We start from the raw sequence: 22,664 nt of genomic DNA on the forward strand, positions 1-22,664 counted from the left end.
GGTCTAAGTTAGGGACCAAATAATGTTGCGGAGCATCCTGTTGGTAAGCAACATACTTAGGTGTATCAACATTAAGGTACAAATTCTCATGCCACGTACCTACATTTACAACTTGTTTAAGCTGGTATACATTCTCAGGCATAATAAATGGCAAATTAAGGATGAAGGCAATTTCCATACGCTCCATATCCAAATAAAGGGGAAAGGCAGTACCTAAATGAAATGCGATTTGAATTTGAAAAGGTTCAATAGACAAACGGGTAACTTTGGCAAAGGCATCTTTAACAACATCAGATGGTATCAGGTACGTTGGTATCTGTCCCTGCATTAGCTTACTAACACTGGTATCTACTTCCCTAAATAAATCCTGGATAAGGTCCTTAACAGGTTGTATAAACACACGGTCTTCATTCATGGTACCTTTAATTGTCAACAAATCAGCTGTGTTAGCACTAATTTTATGTGTATGTAAATTCACAAGAGTGACCGTATCAGCAATAGTTTTACCCTGGGCCACAAGTTGGCTCTGTTGGACTACCAATTTAGTCTCAATGGCGTTCAAGTCTGCTTGGATGGCTTGTATATTGGCCTGCAGCTTTTGGACAGAAACTACGTTGGCAACAGACATGGAAATACCAAAAAGTGAACCAATGGCCGAAAAAATCAAACCACCGGCAAGACCCAGAAAACGCTTAGATCTGGACCTGGAATTATAAGGTTGCATAGGTTGTACCATGACTTTGTCCAGTTGATGCAAAATGTTCTTCACTTGTGCACGGGCATTTTGCATATAATTGAAAAACCAGGAATGGGTAACAGCAGACAGAGATAAGTTACTCATATTGAAATGTTTCAGTAGTACATGCATTGGGTCAAGGGACACAACTACTTTCTGTGGAACAATCTGGGACTGGGTAATCAGGAAGCCAGGGGTATCTTGCAGAACAACTCCAGACATGGGACCAGGTTCGATCATCTTGGACCACGATCCCAGCAGCACGGAGATCAAGAACACGATCATCAGGGTTCTTTTCTGCATCTGCAAGGTACAAAGAAAACAGACTATGCTGTTGGGGTGTTAGTACAGTTCGTGTCATCAACACATACGTCTGGAATCAAATGACTGGGATGACGTGGTCTCAACTGATTGATGTGGACCCATTTAAGGGTGTCTTCACCCTTAGTATTTTTCTTGAGGCAAATTTGGTAAGCCACAGGTGAAGCTTTTTCCACTATTGGGAATGGACCACGCCAACTAGGCAGAAACTTCCTTTCTTTAACCTTGTTTCTGGCAAAATTGAAGTAGAATACCTTGTCGCCAATTTGGTATTCTTTAGAGGTAGTCCCTTGATCATAATAGGCTTTTCTACCTCTAGCGCTACTTTCCAAGTTTTTCTGAGCAAAGGCAAAGGCACTTTGCAAATGCTTACGCAAATGGGTGACATATTCATGAGTGGAGGTAGCACTGGACAAGTTCACATCATTAGTCCTGTACAACAAATGAATTGGTAATGTCATTTCCCTACCTGTCATCATCTCAATGTGAGTAGTACAAGCATCCGCCTGTTCCACTTGCTCTTTCACCATAGCATCAAACTCTGAGAAAGGTTGGTTGGATGAAATTTCCACCTGTTCTTCAATGTCCTCCTGCAAGGTTGAGGCTTCCACAGAATTCACCCTTCGAGGCTTCTGAGGTACAGACATTTCCCTGGACAGAAACAAGAAGTCATCTTCCACCTGTACCTGAGCACACGTCGCATCATAGGGCCAAACAAACTCGAGAGATATGAGGCCCCTGGGAGAGGTAAACCAACTGTCAGTCGTCTCCCCCCCCTGGCAGGTGTCCCAAGAAGAAGGCAGCCTGCCAAGGATAGGCAAACTTACCTCGACATCATGGAAAGACTGGCCAACCAGAAAGCCAAAAGAATCTCCAGCAGATAGCTCAACTTCAGCAGACTGTGGATTGGTGACCAACAGGTATAAGGTGGTACCGGTGACCTCCAAACATGGCAGAACACCAATTGCCAATCCAAGGTCTCGAAAGTGGGCATGTGGGTTAAAGAACACTACATCATCCAGCAGACGTTGTCCTTGAGCGAGGCGAAGCTTGAGGGAAAAATCCCGAACTCTTCCTGGAATGGTTACATCCTTGTCACAGACTACCTCACAGACCTGGGGAATGGTCTGTCCAGACTTCAAACAAACAGCCGTAGGTTCAAGTTCCACTGGGTTGTTCTGCATTCTACTCCACAGGACAAGATTCACCAGGTCCACATAAACTCCCAGTCGTGCAAGGCAATCTGACCCCAAACATAAGGGTTCCCTCAAGCCCCGGACAATAGAGAAGTGGTGGGTGAATGTCTTCTTTCCCACAGTCAAGGGAAGGCCACATATTCCGTCAAGCGGCTTGGAGCCTTGTCCCGGTACCTGTACCGAAGTAGAGGAACATCTGCTGAAGGGAAGTTGTACAGACTTACGAATTTGGCTGTACAAAGAGTCACTGATGTAGGAGAGATCACTAGTGAACAGTAAAGTAGCTTGAAGCAATTGGGTGTTAGCCACCTGAACTGGTATGGTGAATTCATCACCTTTCTGGGTGATGACAGTCACCTTGCAAGGATGAGCAAAATCAGGACCAGAGATAGGAGATGATTTTTCAAGTAATGCTGGAGACACAGTATCTGTTAAGTCATCCGTCTTGGCTGAGTCCTGTGAAACAATCTCTAGTTGGTCCGCTTGTTGCACCAGCTCTTCATGCTTCTGACCCCCTTTTGGTGCCTCTGTCAACGGAGGCTCCCGCATGGGCGGATCCGCGGAACACCGGGGATCAGTCCGCAGGGGAGTGTCCTGTAGCTCCACAGAGTTGGCATCACCGACTGTACGCCAGTATCTCCCTCGCACATATTTAAGGGGTCGAGTGACTTTAGACCAGATCGTTTCCTCGTCATAATCCAAAACAGGCCGAAATCTCTTCAAAAGGTCATTTCCAATCAGAAATTCTTCACCCTCGCTGGTAGTGATGATGGCTGGGTGCCTGACGGTCATCTGTCCAAGCTGTAAAGATAGCCAAACCTGTCCCACAGTTCCAATACTTTGATTGCCATAGGCCACCAGTGACAAGTCGCTCGGTGTGACATGCAGCACATCCTGACCCCCCCCCCAGAGATGCCTCTAGTTTCTGAAACAGGCCCTGGGTGACCAAAGTCACCTCTGAGGCTGTATCCAGGAGACCTTCACAGGAAAGTACTTGTTGAATTAACAACTCCACGGTATATCTGTAACCTTTAGATATAAGCTTACCTAGAAAATACCTGACTTCCTGGGATGAGTCTTTTGAAAGAGGCCCTTCCGGGTTCGAGGACTGCGACGCAGCATGGTTCACGGGGGACTCCTCACTGAAGGACGACAACGCATCCACGTGGACAGTGGGGACGCTTGCGGTAACAGGTTTTGTGGCCACGTCTAGTCATGCTTGTTCTTCCTCCGAAGAGGATGGCTGTTCCACCTCAACAGATTTAACACTAAGCCCCGGAGGGGTCGGCGGTCTAGAAGACTGGTCCTTCTGCTTCTGGAATTTGACCTTTTTATGAGATGGAGGTGTCTTAGGTACATTGCTAGACTCCGCGATTGAACATCTTGCCATCAATTGGTCCAGCTGAGCTTGCATAGCACGGATCTTCTCTGCATTCCACTTCTTCTGATTAAACCGCTTCTTTTTAGGTTGTTGCTGTCCCTCCTGCGCAATAGGAGGCGCTGCATCCCGCGGCAGGGCCTGAGAGCCCGGCGGCGTAGTTGGTCTCGGCGCTTTGTTTTCCAGAGAAAGCGTGGAAGTGACCGCACAAACGGCGGGTGTTATCACCCTGTTGCGACTCTTGGATGCCGGTTTTGGAGTCTCTGCGATTGGCTTGGCGCGGCAGATTTCAAAAATTCCTTCAGCCTGCTTTAGAAGGCTGGAATAGGGTTCTGCGTTTTTTCCTGCCAAGGGAATCTTTATCGGATCAGGCAGACCCTGTATAAAAAGTTCCCTGAAATCACCAAATTCAAGATCTTTAGAATCAGGCGGGACCCCCCCTTGGTAAAATGCACGCTTCAAGCGATGGGCCCACTCCCGCGGACTCTCCTCCGGATTACAACTAATAGTATACGCTGCACGCTTAGCTTCCAGAGAGTTGGCAAAGAGACCGTAGCGCTTCGCTAAGGCTTGCTCCACTGACCGTAAATCAGGGTTATCGGACATGATCAAATCTAGAACTTCATGGCACTCGGTACTAAAGGTCCATTTGAGGAGGGCTCTGATGTCATCCTCAGAAGAGACGTGCATGGTCTGCAGGAGTTCATGCACTGCCTTAAGATGGGTTTCTATGGATACCGAGGCAGACGCTTTAAAAGGCGCTATTACGGTGCGTAGCATCTTTATAACATATGCCTGCCTCTCCATAGACATTCCTTTCTTGGGTTCCGGCTTGAAGTGCCGCTGATCACTACCAGGTGTAGAGAACCTCGGGGCAGGTGTATCGCTAAAACTGGGTGGATCTGCCGAAGGCTGAGGCCCTGAGCTAGGCACCTGACCAAGTGAGCTGATGATTTCAGCAGGCAGTCCCTGGACCCGTGCCCCCAATGGGTGTGGCACTGTCTCGGGTCTGCTGCTTCGTTCACCAGCCACTATGGGGCTGAATTGTACAGAGGGGCGGGAAAGAGCCGGAGCCATGCCCCCAATGGGTGTGTTTAACTCGGGTCCCTCCCGGCTCACGTAACGGTTCATTTCGGGAGCTGGGCTTGGGTGACCCACAGCAAAACTGTCGGGGAACTCTAAGGTATACGGTACTTCTTCCTGCGCCATGTGCGTAAGCTCTTGCTGCATTGTGGAAATCTTTACAGTGCACTCATCTAATGCTTTAGACAATGAATCTCTGTCCTTCACTGTACATTGTAATTGCAGTGAGACTGTCTCCTGCTTTTCTTTTACCTCCGCTAACTCTAGCTTGGCTGCGTGCCAATCTTGAAACACAGACACAGATTGTTCTTGAGTGGCCACTAGCTCCCTGCGCAACTCACTCTGAACACCTTCTGAGACCTGTTTTAGCTCCCGATTTAATGTCTGCAACTTATCTGTTTCCCTAATCTGGTTGTGTAATGCATCAGTCAAACGAGAAAATTTCTCTTGCAACGAATCAAAAGACTCGAGGTACTGGGCAATTTCTTGCTTTAATGTGTAATTAAGTGCTTCACAATCAGTTAGGTCACCCTGCAAAGTTTTACACTTATCATCCAGTGTCTGGCACTCCGTACAAATCTCTTCAGAGGAGTCAGGTGGGGCGGGGCTTACATTGGTCCCTGCTAAAGCAGATTTGGCAGTGTCTAAATCAACTCGTAATGCAGCTAACTCACTGTCTCGCTCCTGGACAGTTTCCCTAGTCTGGGACAAATCTAACTGCAACTCTGCTATGTGATCTGTTAGAGGTACAGATACCTGTCTTATCTCATTCATCAAAGAGTCCTTAACTGCCAAAAGAGACACGCCCAGTTCACAAAGCATCCATTGTGACAAATGCTGTTTCTCTTTTATAATTGTATTTAAAACCGTAGCATATGCTTCTGAGCTATTCGGTGACCTGCTACCAAATAAAGCACGTACAGACTCTACTGTAGGAGGAGCTGGTTTCGCCTTACTATGAGAGAGTGGCAGTAATATTTTAAGCACGCCCCTCTCCTGTTCACTCAGAAGAATTTCAGGCAATGTGCCAACAGTGCCGGTCGCCATGTTAAAGACTAAACACACCCTGTTTTCCTTCCAGAGAGTTAGAGAAACCGTTTCTTTCTCTTTTGGAGCTCAGAGTAATAAATCTGTCAACCAATTACAGCAATAAAACACAGCTGTATAAACAAAGTCTGCCGTCAGCTAGGGTAAATCTGCAGTTCGTGCAAAAAGAAACAGAGAGCTAAGCCAGCTTTCTGAAAAGCCCCAGAAAAGTTTTAACTTCTGATATTCTTGCACCAACCATCCCGGACGAGCCCCCAATTTGTAGGTGGTTATATATATGTTTTTGTAAGAGGCCAATTCCTACCTATGTACTCGCTTATGTCTAGGGGGCGTGGCCTCTGCCCAACCTTAGCTGCATGGAAAATAACGGACAGACCAATGGAATATATTAGTTTATTTATACAGCGTTATATACAAAAATATAGAAAACTCTTATCAGCTTATAGCATCAGCAATTCCTGATTGCATGCAAAATGATACCAAAAATATAGAGAATAACTATGATTATCCTATTGGCTAATCTGTAATGACAGATAAACACAATACCAAGATCCTAATGATTACCACACAAATCTTATGCTAGGCTAACAGCAACTAGAGATCATAAATCCTGACGTCACACATCTGATGGGTCCGAGCACAGACTAATTATCTAACCCAGCCTGAAGGAAGTAAACTATGATCTCACCGTCCCGGTTTCCAGATCAGATTCCTTCCAATGCCTCAGCCGAAGGTCTCAGCGAGGTCCCACAAGCTCAGGTGATGCACTTGTCTTGATCAGCCACAGATGATACAGACTCAGTATAGATCCTGTAGACAGCTGTAATCTGGGGAAAAGCTTTGCCAGGTATTATCAGTAAGTCTCTCAGGTAAATTAGGTGCTTGCAGAAATGCAAGTGTTCTCCTCTTCTGTTCTTCTGTTCTTCTCTCTTCTTCTTCTCTCAGGAACTAGTTTCTTTCTGTTCCCGCTTCTCAGATCAATCAGTTTTCTGGGAGCCAATCAGAAATAATCCCTCCATGTACTCCCAGCATCTGTATGAAGCTTCCTTTGTCCGTCTTATCTCGTAAGCTCTCTCTCACTCTCTCCCTCAGGGACATGCATTCTCCCCCGATACAGAGTGACCTTGGAGGTGGTGCAGGCTTCAGTAAATCTATTACAAGCTGAAATGCTGACTTCTGCACAGTTGGTAGTCAGACATATAGGTGAAAGGTTGCAGCGTCCATTTTGGCTGTAAAGGTGCTCTCATGTGCACACAGGGTGGGTGAGATCACAGCAAATACTCCTACAGGTCCTGGGCTAAAGTGATGCCATCCTCTCCCTCCCTTCCATTCCCCAGAATATTGCAAAGCACCCCTCTGATTCTCCTTCCTCCCTCTACTGCAGGATCCACCCCCGGAAGATGATCAAGTCTCCCCCCCACCCAACCTTGCATGAATCATGGACCCTGCATGGATCATGGCAGGCTTACCTGCCCGATTCCTGGTGGTCTGGTGGGAAATGGTAGGAGTGATGCCCACTCGCTCCTGACTAATACGACAGCCTCCTTAGACTACCTGCCACAACCGCTAGCGGCAGACTTGTGGTACTTAGAAGTATTAAATCTATAGGGGAGCGATTGTTCAAGAGGAGAGCAAGGAGTTCCAAGGAACAATGAGAGCAATAAATGGTTAGAAACTAGTGTAGCTAATCTGCCTCCTCTCCTATTTTGCCACATAGCATAATGATACTGTAATTATACCCAGTTGGAGAAGTCTGTTGGCAGTTTCTGCTTCTGAGAACCATATATTTGTGAAGCACAGGAAGTCCAAATTGTAGTGTAAAATAAGATCTCTAACCGGTGTATGTTTTGCACATAGAACCCTTACATTAATAAGCCCTACCTGGGTATTCAGGGATACTATGACTGATAAGTATGAAGAAGAGGAACATGGAGGAATAACAACAAGGTTTGAATAGTTTTTTACCCAATAATATGAGTAGTAGTAGTAAGCAACAAGAATGGAGAGAGCAATATCCATGGATATTATTGGAAAAAGAAGGATGGAGATTATTGTGCCTACAGAAAGCGCAATAATAGACATAGCGATGGCACTGGTGTGCATACTCAGGATGCACGCAAAGGAGCATGTTCTGCTCCTTGTGCACGCGCCTGTGGTGTCAGTGCAAATATAGCTTAAATTTAAAGTGAGGTACTACTGATGTCATATCCGGGGGCACAGCTGAGCATGTCAGGTGCCATGTTCATGGCATGGAGGGGGACCAGCAATTATACCTAAAAAACAACAACAGAGCCCACAGATAAGTAAACAGTGTGTACTGAAAATATAGAATAAGTTTAAAGTTAAATACTACTGACATCACTTCCGGGGGTGGAGATGAACAGGAGAGAGGTAATTTCACAGAATTTACCGATAGGAGGCTAGTCCTCCATGAAAGAACAATTTGTCCATATATGGAAGGCTGAACTCTAGTGGTATCTGCTCACATATGTATGTAAACATCAATATTCTAAATGCTATTGTGTAAATACCCGCTTAATTTACATAGCAGGTATCTTCAAGGGGGGGGGGGAGCATGGGCAGGGCATAGCCATGTCTTCCACTTTTGTGAATAACTTACAGACTACTGTAAATTACAGGTGCCATTTTCATGTTTAGCTGCCCACAATTACACCAGTTGGCATAAGTGACAATGCTTATGTTAGGTATTCCAATACCGGCTTATGCTGAACGCAAAATGTATAACAGAGCTACATATGTTCCCCATAACTGCTCAATCTATATGTAGAACAAATCATCAGAGAAGCAAGATTGTATGAAGAAATCCAAGGTGTGAAAATTGGTGGAAGACTCATCAACAGTTTTTGCTTTGCTGATGATACCATGTTACTGGCTGACAGTTTGGATGATTTGAAATATCTATGTGATTCTGTGAACCGAGTTGGTGTGGGAGGCCTTCAATAATAACAGCCAGACAAGGAAGAAATGAACAAAACTCTCTTTATTAACCAAGCACTAAATCCTGTTAACTGAACTCTTAGGTTCAGAGGCAACTTCACACAGGCTTATAGCTGACAGCCTTAAGTTCTCAGTGCATGCACACAACTACTGCATGAAAACGAAGAGCCGGCAGGCGCACGGCATCCCCCCCCCCCCCCCCCAGCGGTGTGCACCCATGGGGGTGGTTTTCGCAGGGGAATCGGGGGGGTTTTTGCCAGGGGAGGGGGGCGTCATGCTGTTCCGGGGGGAGGGGGGGCGCTGCACCCGGGGGGCGGGGCGCATCGGCGATCCTCCCCAGGTGTCAGCCCCCGTAGGAACGCCACTGGCGGGAGCTGGATGGACGGAGCTGAGGGTAGGCACTGGGTCTGGGGGTGTTGATGCACCAAGGGGGGGGGGGGGTGTAATCGTGCTGCACCGGGGGGGGGGGGTGGGAGCTGGCAGGGAGCACCCCCTTGAGCTGACATCGGGGGCAGACCGCCCTCGCCCCCCTTGCTATGTCACTCCTTGGCAGAACAGCTATGAAGGACCTAGACAAGATCTTCAAGTGCAGAAATATATCTCTGCATACAAAGATTTGACTTGTCGAAGCCATAGGATTTTCAATAATGTCATATGGATGCAAAAGTTGGACAGTGAAGAAGCAGGACTAGAAGAAAATCGATACCTTCAAATTATGGTGCTGGTGAAGAATATTGCATATACTGTGAACTGCCAGAAGAACAAATCAATTGGTATTGGAGGAAATCAAACCAAAGCTTTCCTTGGAAGAGTCAAAAAATTTTGACTTTCATACTTCAAACACATCATGCAAAGAGTAAGATCTTTAGAGAAAGACATCATGCTTGGGAAGACTGACGTTCAGTGCAAAAGAGGAAGACCAGCAGACCGATAGATTGATACAATAGCAATAACTAAGGATTCCTTTTTAGCAATGATTAATCATTTGACTGAAGACTGAACACAGTTTAGGGCACCTATCCACAGGGTCACTGTTAGTCAATACTGACTTGTCAACACTTAACAACAACTCTAAAACAGAACCATGAAGCCAAACAGTTATTCAAATACTTAAAAAAATAATTTGCATACAAAAAACAGGGCTCATTGGAAATTTGATTGGAAAACGTGGATCACTGATAAGAATTGAAAGGGAGTAGGAAAAAAGTAATATAAGCAAATGTATTACAAAAAAGTCCATGAATTCCAGTACAGGCAGGGAGGGCAAAAATATTATCAAAATTCAAAAAGGCATAGAACATACCCAAAGAATCCCCTGTGCTAGGGAACAGTGAATAAAACAGGATGTGTGACATCCCAGTAGGTCAAAAAATGGGCTGACTATGAGCTAAATATTCTTATTCACCTTTGGGATTGTATTCTGTGGTGTTGACAGTTGAAAAGATGTGTTCCAAAATCTGTTAAGTATCAAAAGCTGTTTTCTGGATGAATGGAAGTTTTTATTTTCAAGAATTCTAGCCAACATACTTGTATAAAGTGAAAAAACATTTTCTTTATCATATTCCTTACAAATAAATGTCTTTTGGTGCAAATTTCATACATCCTGTGGATGTCCATAAAGGCATTCTGTTTCTGGTATTAACTTATTTTTGAAAAAAAAGTACTTGACAAGTTTCGGAACTCATCTCTTCAGCTGCCTAAGGATTTGCAGTGCAGTGTTTGTGGCCTGGGACAAAATTAAGCAGGATAAATTTTAAGCAACTTGTTTTGCTTTCAACAGCCTCATGTCCTTCTGACCTCTGCAATCAGGTCTATTGCAGTATCATCAAATGTTCTCAATAGAAATGTGCATTCAGTTTGTTAATGTGCCTGAAAAATCTTAGGGGGCCTTTTACCAAGTAGCAGGAAGCACTAATGTATGCTTACCACAGCTAAAAATGGCCTACCTTAGGGCACGCTGAGGTGTCCCATGGTAGGGTACACATGTGAGCATGCTACCAATGTGCTTTTTTCAAATTATTTTTTTTAGCTGAGAGGATGTGTCTGGAGGCAGAGAGAAGGCATTTCTGTGCTAATCAGCATGATAGCAATGCCATGTGGTATCCGAATAGTGCATGAGCCCTTACTGCCTACACAATAGGTGGTGGTAAGGGTTCACATGTTAATTTTTGCTAATGTCCATATGTTAATGGTGACATTAGCATAGGGCCATTAAATTGGAAAATGGAAAATTGGCCATTTTCCAGCCACAGCAAAAAATGGCCTTGGGTCTTTGGAAAGACTCACTTAAGGGGAAAGGGAAATGATATACTGCCTTTCTGAGGTTTTTGCAACTACATTCAAAGTGGTTTACATATATTCAGGTACTTATTTTGTACCAGGGGCAATGGAAGGTTAAGTGACTTGCCCAGAGTCACAAGGAGCTGCAGTGGGAATTGAACTCAGTTTCCCAGGATCAAAGTCCACTGCACTAACCACTAGGCTACTCCTCCACTCCTAAGGCTCCTTAATGTGCACAAAATCAATGTAATGTGCATTAACCAATGAATTAACACATACACAATTGATTTGCTTTAATTAAAAAGTTCTAATGCCAGAAAATTGGAAAAAAGCCAAACAAACTGAAAATGTTTATCCTCTGTACATTGCAGGGGTAATTCTCAAAAGGTCACCTAAAGTGCTAAAATGCTGGATGCTAATTGTGAATTCTATATTAGCAATACACACATATGTTGGCATTTTGTTGTGTGCTTACGACATGTCAGAAGTTGGTATAAATGTTCATGCCTAACTATTGGCAGTTGATAGTAATCTATAACCTTAATGTGTAAGTGCTGGGCACGCTCTTGACCTACCCATGCGTCTCCCATGTTTACACCCCCTAGTAGTTGCGTACTGAAGGAATTATGGGGTCTTTTAATAAAGCATGGTAGCATTTTTCATGATAAAAATCAGCTGGCAGTAAGTGCCAAGACAACCATTATATTCCTATGGGCGTCTTGGCGTTTCCTGCCAGTTGATTTCTATAGCAAGCTAAAAATGGTACCGCGACTTAGTAAAAGATCCCTTAGGAGCAAAGGTTATAGAATACCAACTAAGGGAAGTTATGCGCATAACTGTAAATTAGTACTAATTATCACAAATTAACTCTAATTGTTGGCAATTAGTGGTTAATGCCAATTTGCACCTAATTTGACAATTAAGGGGTCCCTTTATAAAGCCATAGTAAAAAGTGACCTGTGGTAGTGTGGACACAATTTTTTGTTGCACGCTGGGCCACTTTTTGGTATGGCTTGGAAAAAGGCCATTTTTTTAATGGTCTGGGAAATAGGCGTGCACAAAAATTAAAACTAGCGCACGCCAATTTATGGCCTGAGTCCTTACCAACAGCCATTGACCAAGCAGTAAGGGCTCACACGCTATCCACGTTGTAACCATGCAGCACGCACCAATGTGGCTATGCTGCCGATTGCCGCTGGGAACGCCCACGCAGTAGAAAATAGAAAAATATTTTTCACCATGGGATTTGGCATGCACCAAACTCAGAATTACCACCTGGTGCACGCACTACCATGGCAGTAGTGCCGATTTGGCACATGTTACCCGTGCGTTAACCCTCCCATGGCTTTGTAAAAGGGCCCCTAAGTTACATGCCTAACTGCCACCACAACTGCATGCACAATTGTGTACACTAAGCACAAAAATGTGTGTGCAAAATTATAGAATTTTGGAGTGCTAGCTTGTGGGTCAAAGTATTGCATTGTAGTCTACTCGCAAACCTTTGAAATTATGGGTTTAGCCCAAACATATAAAATATCTAACAGTGTCTTTAGAAGTGCTAAATATTTGTTGAACTTTTCAACTGAACTGTCTTCATTTATATTTCAGTCAGTTTATGCTCTAAGAGCTAATCATCCATTGTAACTATGCTATGTTTTCATTCATCTAACTTAAACTATGCTTCTGGAATACTGGATTTCTTTTGTTAATTATATATGAGAAATCTTATTCATGCACAGCCTCCGTGCATTGCAGTTTTGAATGATTTATCTATACAGTACATCTTTATCTGTCCACTTATTTACAGTTTGGCACCAGGGGCGTAGCCAGACACCCAATTTTGGGTGGGCCTGGGCCCAAGATGGGTGGGCACAAGAACCTCGCCCCATCCCACATGTGATTTGGTCTCTCCTTCTCTCGCCTGCATGCCATATGGTCTCTCAAACATCCCCCCTCTCCGGTATACCTTTTTAAATAGCAGATTTTCACCAGCAGCGAGCAGCAACTAATACACACTGCTCATGTTGACCCCACACCCTTCCCTCTGATGCAACTTCCTGTTTCCGCCTAGGCAGAAATACATCAGAGGGAAGGCTGTGGGGCCGGTGTGAGCAGTATGTATGTCACTGCTCACTGTAGGCGAAGATCTGCTACTTACAAGGTATGCAGGAAGGACACTTGTTGGGAGTTTTCGGCTGGTGGGGCTTGGGGATCCCTGCCAGCCACATCATAGGTATGCTGCTACTGGGTGGGCCTGAACCCAAAGTGGGTGGGCATGGGCCCACCCAAGCCCACCCTTGGCTACGCCACTGTTTGACACAATGGTTCACACTACGTTTAGGTTGTACAGTAGCAATTTTGTTTTTATTTCATAAATGAGCATCAGCAATAATACAAATATTGGGGATCTTTTGAATTTTTCAGGATCCCTGGATATATACAGTCAGCCAGAAGGGACGTCTCAGATGTCCCAGACAGAAGTACCAACCTATGTGAATACCCAACATTTAAATTTGCAAGCTCTGACAGCACTTCAGAAAAGCGTGGAAAGTGCATTCAGTACATCAGTAGACTCTACCAAAGACATCAGTCCAAGAAAAGACATATTTGATATGAGTAAGTGCACCTATGATTTAAAAAACATTGTTAAAAAAGGTTTTAACTTCCAGTTTTGATGATATCTTTTCAAATCTAGGACAGCGGCTTAAATACTTTAAATCATTAAGATGGTCTTCACAATGTGCAAAATGTTTCTTCCAAAGGTTTACATTTATACATCTAAATGTGATGTGCATACAGGTATGCAAATAGAAAATGGGATTTTTCAGATTGAATGTCTGTGTAAGGTACCTAGAGGCCTACGTATTAAACTATACATTTATTTCACAAATAGGAGTTGATAAAAGAAAAAATGCAAAATGTTAAAATGTCAGGGTTTTGTGCTTTATGTAAAAAGAAAATTACAGTTTATCTAGATACATAAGTACAGTACATAAGTAATGCCACACTGGGAAAAGACCAAGGGTCCATCGAGCCCAGCATCCTGTCCACGACAGCGGCCAATCCAGGCCAAGGGCACCTGGCAAGTTTCCCAAACGTACAAACATTCTATACATGTTATTCCTGGAATTGTGGATTTTTCCCAAGTCCATTTAGTAGCGGTTTATGGACTTGTTCTTTAGGAAACCACCTAACCCCTTTTTAAACTCTGCTAAGCTAACCGCCTTCACCACGTTCTCCAGCAACGAATTCCAGAGTTTAATTATGCGTTGGGTGAAGCAAATAGTAAATATTAAAATTTCATGTGCAGTTTCTTACACCCCAAATGTTATTTACATGCAAATTAATAAGCTGCTATGAAATGAAGAATGAAAGGAAAAAACCCAAACTTCAGGCACCACGTAGCTCATGCTTACAGAGAGCCAAGTCATAGTGGGGTAGCAGGGATCCCTTTCTAAGCACTACAAGAATTGCCAAGCACTTGGTGGGCCGGGTTCTGGCCACTGGGCCGTAGGTTGGACAAGCCTGCTGTATGCAAATGTAAGCGCACTTTTATAGAATTGTTTTCCCTTGTGTCTGAATTCTTTTACTAGGGTGTGCTAATGGATTTAGTGCATGCTAATGATGAACATCTTAAATGCTAAGAAGCCCATAGGTATAAAATGGGCTTCTTAGCATTAAATCCATTAGTTTACTTTAGTAAAAGGATCTCTAAATAGAGTAATGCAACAACCACTTTGCTAGTTTCATGGAAATAGAAACCAACAAATTTTGTTTCCCATTTTGAAGGCTCATTTTTTTTATTTCATTTTTTTCTAATGTTATAACTGATTAATTTTGTGCCTTTTTCATTTTTTTCTTACCAGGACCATTTGAAGATGCTCTGAAGAACCAGCCGATGCCACCTATGTTGAATAAGGCAGTATCAGTAGATTGTGGCAGCCCTCTTTTGTCCAGAGCAGCTGACTTGACTATGAATGAGGAGTTGATGGCTGAGCCTTGGTTTCAAGGTGAAATGAGCAGGAAAGAAGCTGAACATCTGCTAAAGAAGGACGGAGATTTTCTGGTCCGGAAAAGCACCACTAATCCTGGGTCTTATGTACTAACTGGCATGCATAAAGGTCAAGCGAAACATCTTCTTCTAGTCGATCCAGAAGGAACAGTAAGTGTTGAGTGCTAATGGATAGTCTTTCATACAAAATGATAGAAACCAGTTTACCCAAAAGTCCTATAACCACAGCCTTTATTTTGTTCTTTCTCTCCGAATAATTTAGCATTAAGGCTGCTAATTTTTATTTGCAACAATAAAACTGCTGTGAAACACATTCCTGGATGGGGAAATTGGGTTTTTTGTTGTAACCTAAAAAATAAAATCTGAAAATATGCTTATCTCTCAGAGCTTTAATGGTGTTACGTATGTGGTCACTGCCCTTGCATGAGTTAAGAAAAGGCAGCAGCCAGAAGACATCAATAAAATGAGGCTCGCCCAAAAGAGACCAAGGGGTATGGGGTAATTCTATAACTGGGAACCTCCTTCTAGGCTGCCCTGAGGGAACCAAATTGTACAAGCATTAGATTTTTTTTATTTTTAGTTACATTTGTACCCTGTGCTTTCCCACTCATGGCAGGCTCAATGTGGCTTACAGGTACTTATTTGTACCTGGGGCAATGGAGGGTTAAGTGACTTGCCCAGAGTCACAAGGAGCTGTTCCTGAAGTGGGAATCAAACTCAGTTCCTCAGGAGCAAAGTCCACCACCCTAACCACTAGGCCACTCCTCCACTCCAGGTTCCATTACAGGTTCTATTATAGAATGTAAGCACAATCTTGCATTGGCACTCTTAACATCTAGGCATCAGGGCCAGTCTTAGCAAGTGTGGGGCCCTGTGCAGACCAATTTGTTGGGGCCCCATCCTAGCCCCGCCTCCCACCCTAGCTCCACCCCATTGATAAGATTATTCCATTTTTATAAAATTTTTTATTTATGCAATTTCAAATAAAGACAAATAAAGCTAAACTTGTACAACTTGTACAAAAAACTGATTGAAATAATAAGCCCAATGCTATCATGAACCCCCACCCCCAAGAAATTCAGTTCAAGTTCACTACAATTAGTAGTTCCAATTCTCATAACAAAGGAGAATAAAGGAAAAATACTAAGAAAAGATCCAGTACTTTCAAATTCCCCTATTTTTTAATTTAAAAAGGTTCCTTGGAAATGCATTTTATATGTGCTCTTTTCCTCTCCTAAGCTGAACATGCTTAGAGAAATGCCCCTCTTTCTTGAGGCTAAAATGCTATTTGCTTTGGAAACTCAAATTCTCCTAAATACACATAATCTGCCCAGCTTAGCAAGATAAGTACCTTTAGATAGACAATTTTTAGTCTGCCCACTTGGGATTCTTTAGGTTTTCAATAACTTTGGGCAAATTAACAGTAAAGTCTGACACTACTAGCCCTCTCCACTTGCCCCTGTCCCCACCCCTCACATACACACACCACTTTAGCAAACCTCTTGATCTTTTCCTGTCACTGCCCTTCATAAAACACTGAATTTTGACTTAATCACTGATGGGAGATTAATAGACTACTGCAATAGTATTTACCTTTAAAATGGCACAAAAGGGGTTTGACACTTCCTTCTTCCTTATAAGAAAAGCTATCATCATACCTGGCTTGCCTTTGAATGGCAGTGGCACAAACTTGCTCCAGGTCGAGCTCCACTTGACTGTCTTTAGTTATTTTTAAGTCACACTCACTCGCACACCGGTTCACCTCCGACCAGGCTCCAGGCAGCTTTCCCGCTCAGTGACTCCGGCCCGCCAAACAGGAAATACCTCATCAGAAGGAAGGACATTGAGCGGGAAGTGAAATGCTGGGGTGAGCCGTCGCTGCAACTCTCTGTCGGGAGCCAGGGCCATCTCGCTGGCGCTGCAACTGTCTGTCGGGGCCGTCGGTGCAACTGTCGGGGTCCGGGGAGGCTGCTGACGGCGGGCTCAGCGGGGGGTGGGCACCGTGCCGCAACGTGGTGGGAGTGGAGCGGCGACCGAGTGGGATCATGATACGGTCATCCGAGCAGGGGTCAGTCAGAGTAAGGCAGAGTTGAGGCGCGCTGCGCAGGGCCCCCCTAAGCGTGGGGCCCTATGTGGCCACCTTGGTCGCCTCTGCCTAAGACCGGCCCTGCTAGGCATCTGTACTTAGGCTGGTCACAGACCGCAAAAGCCTGCAAGTGATTAAATGTGGCTCTGTCATTTGTAGCTTCTGGAATACTGTAAATTATATGCATGTGAATCCTGCTTCTCTCCTGTCTGGGCTCCACCCATGTGTGAGCTCCCCTCCCCCCTTGCAAATATGTGCTATGCAAGATAGACAGGTATTTATAAAATAGTACTTACGTGGAATATCTCAGGTACCTGCCTTAGGCCAGACATGTAGCCTAAGGCAGGTAATAAAATTTAGGCCTCAGCAAACTTAAGCTAAATGGAGCACACTGTGCTATCATCCACCTAAGCTTCATCCGCTGTTGACACCCCTTCATTACATTTATGCACGTTAATTTGATCATGCACACGCTAGCATCTCTTTAGATTGGCAATTATGGTGCATGGTAACCCACTAGTGTATGCATGTGATTTAAACATATGTCAAATGGTCTTAAGAGATCATTACTAACAGTTAAAGCACATTGAAATGTCAATGTGCATTGTTTGACTCAGGGTCTGTTAGTAAATGCCTCCATTGGTGTAGACTGGGTCCATGTATAAATACACATAATATAATCTACTCGATAACTTTGTAGAGTGGCTTTAAGATGATGCGACCAAATGTGAAAAAAATAGATTTATAATAAAATGAGCAAGAAGTCTGTAAGGAGGAGAAGTAACTGGCCATTTTATAGCATGGTATTAAGCTATAAATGCCGCAGAGTTTATTGGAAATAACTGAAGAGGGTCTGCAGAGCTAGGGTGGACTGATCATTTGGATATCCGGGCAGTGCCCGAGGGCCCAGAGGCTCTAGGGGGCTCAGAGGCTCTGCCCGGTTGCCTGCCACTGCCACAGCATATTGCAGCCCTCCCCAGACCTACCTTGAAGGGCCTGGTGACATACTATATACTCTATAGCATGAATAGCAAAGATATAACTAAGATTCAAACATTTGTTGTCCAAAATATTTGTAAAACTTGTAAAAAAATAACGATAGAATACGATCAGTGGATCTATGATGATTTGCGCCACACCATTATCACAAAGAGGCGTAGTTCCCACATGATGTGTGTTGCAGGACACTCTGATGATCCCCTTTAGTAAATTCATATAAATGTAAATTGGTTTTGCAATGCAGGTCTGAAATATGATTAACGCTGAATGTGGATAAAGACATTTTTCATTAACTTTTCATCAATGAGTGTTTTACTGAGGAGTGTTTGGGACATTATTTGAATTATTGTGTATTTGAGTCCCCACACAATTAATTTACGGTCTCACTAATTACACTTATATAGAATAGCATTTAGTGTGGATCCTGGGCCTAACTTTTGGCTGCTGGATTTAGGCCTGCTGAAACCTGGTGGAAATGCCAGTGCTCAAGTTAGGTACGGTTAGGCAGTATTCTGTAATTGAGTGTGCTGCTTTTCAGTACAGCCCCAATATGCCATTGTGATATGCGCCATGGAAGTTAGGCGACTTGTCTTACAGAATAGCACACATCCAGATGCGCATGCAAATTTTAATGAGTGCCAGTTAATAGTAGTTGATTGTTAGTACCATAATTTTGGATGGTTCAGAGCTCATTTTGGACAACATACATGGAATCCAGGGGTTAGCGCACACTAATTCCATTAATGCATGCTACTCTTTAATAAAAGGGCCCCTTAATTCTCTATTACTTCAGGTAGGAGCTTTGTGCCTGTTTGTGCACTTGCGTTACGTATTTTTAAAAAATATTTTTAGGGGGAACGTGTCATGGGCAGAGAGTGGACATTCCTACATTATTCAGCTAACACGTTAGGAACAGCACATGCTAACTGGATAATGCAGGGTTAACACGGGAGCACTAACTGCCAGATTCTATATAGCGTACCTAGCGTTCTTTACTGAAATCTAAGCGTGTTCCATAACAACGTGCGTAAGTTAATTGGCTTAACAAGCTAATCAGCGTTGTTAACAGCACCTAACAAGCAATAAGGAGCACTAATTGGCTGTAATTAGAATTTAGGCGCACAACTCACTAAGCGTATTCTGTAATGAACTGCACCTAAATTCTAATGGACACACTTCAAAAGGCGCATGGTCATGGTCAGGGAAATGGGTGTTCCATGGGCATTCCAAAATTTGCATACATAGTTATAGAATATGTGCAGGGTTTACGCCATGTTTTCATTGGTGTAAATGGAGGCACATAGTTTTAGGCGTTGGGCTATCAACTAAGCATATTCTGTATACTGCGCCTAAAAGTAGGTGCTGCTTATAGAATATGCTTAGCCAGAAATGTTTACCAAACAGAATTGGCCAAACTTAGCCGGCAAAGTGCTGAATATTCGCGGCTAGCCGGTTATATGGTGTGATTAAAGTAATTTGAAATTAGTTTTTGCAGGTTTTTGAAGCTGCGTTTCACTGAGCAGTTTGAGCCATTTCTTAATTAACATAAAAATTATTTTGGGAATTATATGATTATAACTTTCAAAACAATTATTACATTGTTGGGTGGCGACGCAGGTAATTGGAAACAAAATGGGAGCTGGGCAGACTTCTACGGTCTACGCCCTGATCGTGACTGAATAGATAGGGATGGGCTGGAGTGTGAATGTTAAGGGGCTTTGATGTTAGCTTCAGAACTTAGTACAAGAACAGTACTGGGCAGACTTCTACGGTCTGTGCCCTGAGAAAGGCAAGGACAAATCAAACTTGGGTATACATATAAAGTATCACATACTATGTAAAATGAGTGTATCTTGTCGGGCAGACTGGATGGACCGTACAGGTCTTTATCTGCCGTCATTTACTATGTTACTATGATCAGCTGAGAGGTATCTAATTTTACTTCTTAACAATGAAATAGTGTTTCAACTCTTATTAAAAGCTTAAAACTTGTTCTGTTAGGCTTCTGCAGTTGGCATCATAACTGTTGTGGTTGTCTGGGTCTTGCCACGCCACAGCATGATGGCTGAAATGTTGATTCCACATACTCAAGACGCAGCAAGATTAAGGACAACCGTAACAATCAGCTTAAAACTTATTTGGCCACATATTAGAGCATTTCCACAAGCTTTTTCAAAAATTCCCACCCTCTCTGTGGCTCGGTTTGTGCACATGAGAGGTAATTTTATACAGGATTTTCCACATATAAACATGAAACCTAGAAACATGGGAAAGGATGGCAGATAAAGACAATCCAGCTTATTTTCGAAAGAGAAAAACGCCTATAGTGCGACCTAAATCGGGAGATAGACGTTTGTCTCGCAAAGGCGCCCAAATCGGTATAATCGAAAGCTGATTTTGGGCGTTTCCAACTGCACTCTGTCGCGGAAACAAATAAAGTTGACGGGGGCGTGTCAGAGGCGTGGTGGAGGTGGAACTGGGGCGTGGTTATCAGCTGAGGAGAGATGGGCGTCTTTAGCTGATAATCGAAAAAAAAGGCGTTTTTACCGCGATTTTGGGTCACTTTTTTTGGACCCTTTTTTTCATGAACAAGTCCCAAAAAAGTGCTCCAACTGCCCAGATGACCACTGGAGGGAATCGGGGATGACCTCCCTGGACTCCCCCAGTGGTCACTAACCCCCTCCCACCAAAAAAACACCCCACTTTAAAAACTTTTTTTCCTGCCTCTATGCCAGCGTCAAATGCCATACCCACCTCCATGACAACAGAATGTGTTCGATCCTGTCACAGCCTTTCCCTGGGTCAGATGTGGCTCTCGGGTGCAGTACAGGGTCACATCAGCATTGCATTGTGGTAGGTGTAGGGTATTGGGCTCCGTGATTTCATTAGCTTGTGTTACAGTCTCACGATGTTGGTAGTTGGTAGGCTCTTCTCCCATGGTGCTTTTCCCCCTGCCTACTGGGTCAGAGTGTGCCCTGTTGTGTTTCCTGTTGTAGTCCATGCGGAAGTGGCCATTTTTGTAATCCAGTTTTAGTTCCCTTTCCTGTGTTAGCCACGTTAGACAACTTAGTTCTTCCCTTGAATGTGGCTGAAAGAGGGCATTGTACAGCATTCTGCCAGCTCTGACCTACTGCTAATCTCAGTACCAGGGAGACTCGTTGCCAGTGGGGCACAACCTCTGATCTGCAGTTAACTGTGAGTAAAGGCGGTTATAGAGGCCTAGAGGTCCTAGAGGCCCCCCATCCCTGGAGCACTTTTAGTGAGTACCGCAGTGCACTTCAGTCAGGTGGCCCCAGGCCCATCCCCCCCCCCACCTGTAACACTTGTGCTGGTAAATGGGAGGCCTCCAAAACCCAATATACCCACATGTAGGTGCCCCCTTCACCCCTAAGAGCTATGGTAGTGTTGTACATTTGTGGGTAGTGGGTTTTGGGGGAGGGGAGGTTGGGAGCTCAGCACCCGTGGTAAGGGAGCTATGCATATGGAAGCTTTTTCTGAAGTCCACCGCACTGACCTAGGGTGCCCAGTTGGTGTCCTGGCATATCAGGGGGGCCAGTGTACTATGAATCCTGGCCACTCCCACGACCAAATGGCTCGGATTAGGACGTTTTTGAGCTGGGCGTTTTTAGTTTCCATTATCGCTAAAAAAACCAAACGCCCAGCTCAAAAACGTCCATTTTTTTGAAAATTCGGTTCGACCCACCCCTTCATGGACCCGTTCTCGGAGATAAACACCCATAGAGATAGGCGTTTCCGTTCGATTATGCCCCTCAATATGGCCTATCCAATCTGCCCATCTTTTCAAATTACTATTTTTGACTATCCATTCCTCTCCCTTAGAGATCCATGCTGACCAAATGACCACCGGAGGGAATTGGGGATGACTTCCCCTTACTCCCCCAGTGGTCACCAACCCCCTCCCACCCAAAAAAAATGAAAAATATTTTTTTGCCAGCCTCTATGCGAGCCTGAAATGTCATACCCAGCTCCCTGACAGCAGTATGCATTTTTTGTGGGTGCAGTGCACTTCAGGCAGGTGGACCCAGGCCCATCCCCCCCTACCTGTTACACTTGTGGTGGTAAATGGGAGCCCTCCAAACCCCCCACCCCAAAACCCACTGTAGCCACATATAGGTGCCCCCCCCTTCACCCATAAGGGCTATGGTAGTGGTGTAGAGTTGTGGGTAGTGGGTTTTGGGGGGCTCAGCACAAAAAGTAAGGGAGGTATGCACCTGAGAGCTATTTTTGAAGTCCACTGCAGTGCCCCCTAGGGTGCCCGGTTGGTGTCCTGGCATGTCAGGGGGACCAGTGCACTACAAATGCTGGCTCCTCCCACGACAAAAGGGCTTGCATTTGGCTGGGTTTGAGATGGCCGGTATCAGTTTCCATTATCGGCGAAAACCGATGCCGGCCATCTCAAACCCGGCCATCTCTGACATTTGACCGGCCCGAACCGTATTATCGAAACGAAAGATGGCCGGCCATCTTTTTCGATAATACGGTTCGGGACTGCCGTTCGATTATGCCCCTCCACATGATCACGTTAAGGGGGTTGGCGGTAGTTTGCC

General features: G+C 44.4%; 1 protein-coding gene across 1 annotated transcript in view; it reads left to right on the forward strand.

Moving 5' to 3' along the window:
• The window catches only part of SHC3 (SHC adaptor protein 3), a 239,070-nt gene that overhangs the window by 193,839 nt on the left and 22,567 nt on the right, over nucleotides 1-22,664 (forward strand). Inside the window, exons 10-11 of the mRNA XM_030193617.1 lie at nucleotides 13,424-13,615; nucleotides 14,866-15,161. Coding sequence (XP_030049477.1) covers nucleotides 13,424-13,615; nucleotides 14,866-15,161 — 488 coding nt within the window. The remainder of the gene's footprint in view (nucleotides 1-13,423; nucleotides 13,616-14,865; nucleotides 15,162-22,664) is intronic.

Source organism: Microcaecilia unicolor, chromosome 2 (genome assembly GCF_901765095.1).
Source record: "Microcaecilia unicolor chromosome 2, aMicUni1.1, whole genome shotgun sequence".
NCBI lineage: Eukaryota > Metazoa > Chordata > Amphibia > Gymnophiona > Siphonopidae > Microcaecilia > Microcaecilia unicolor.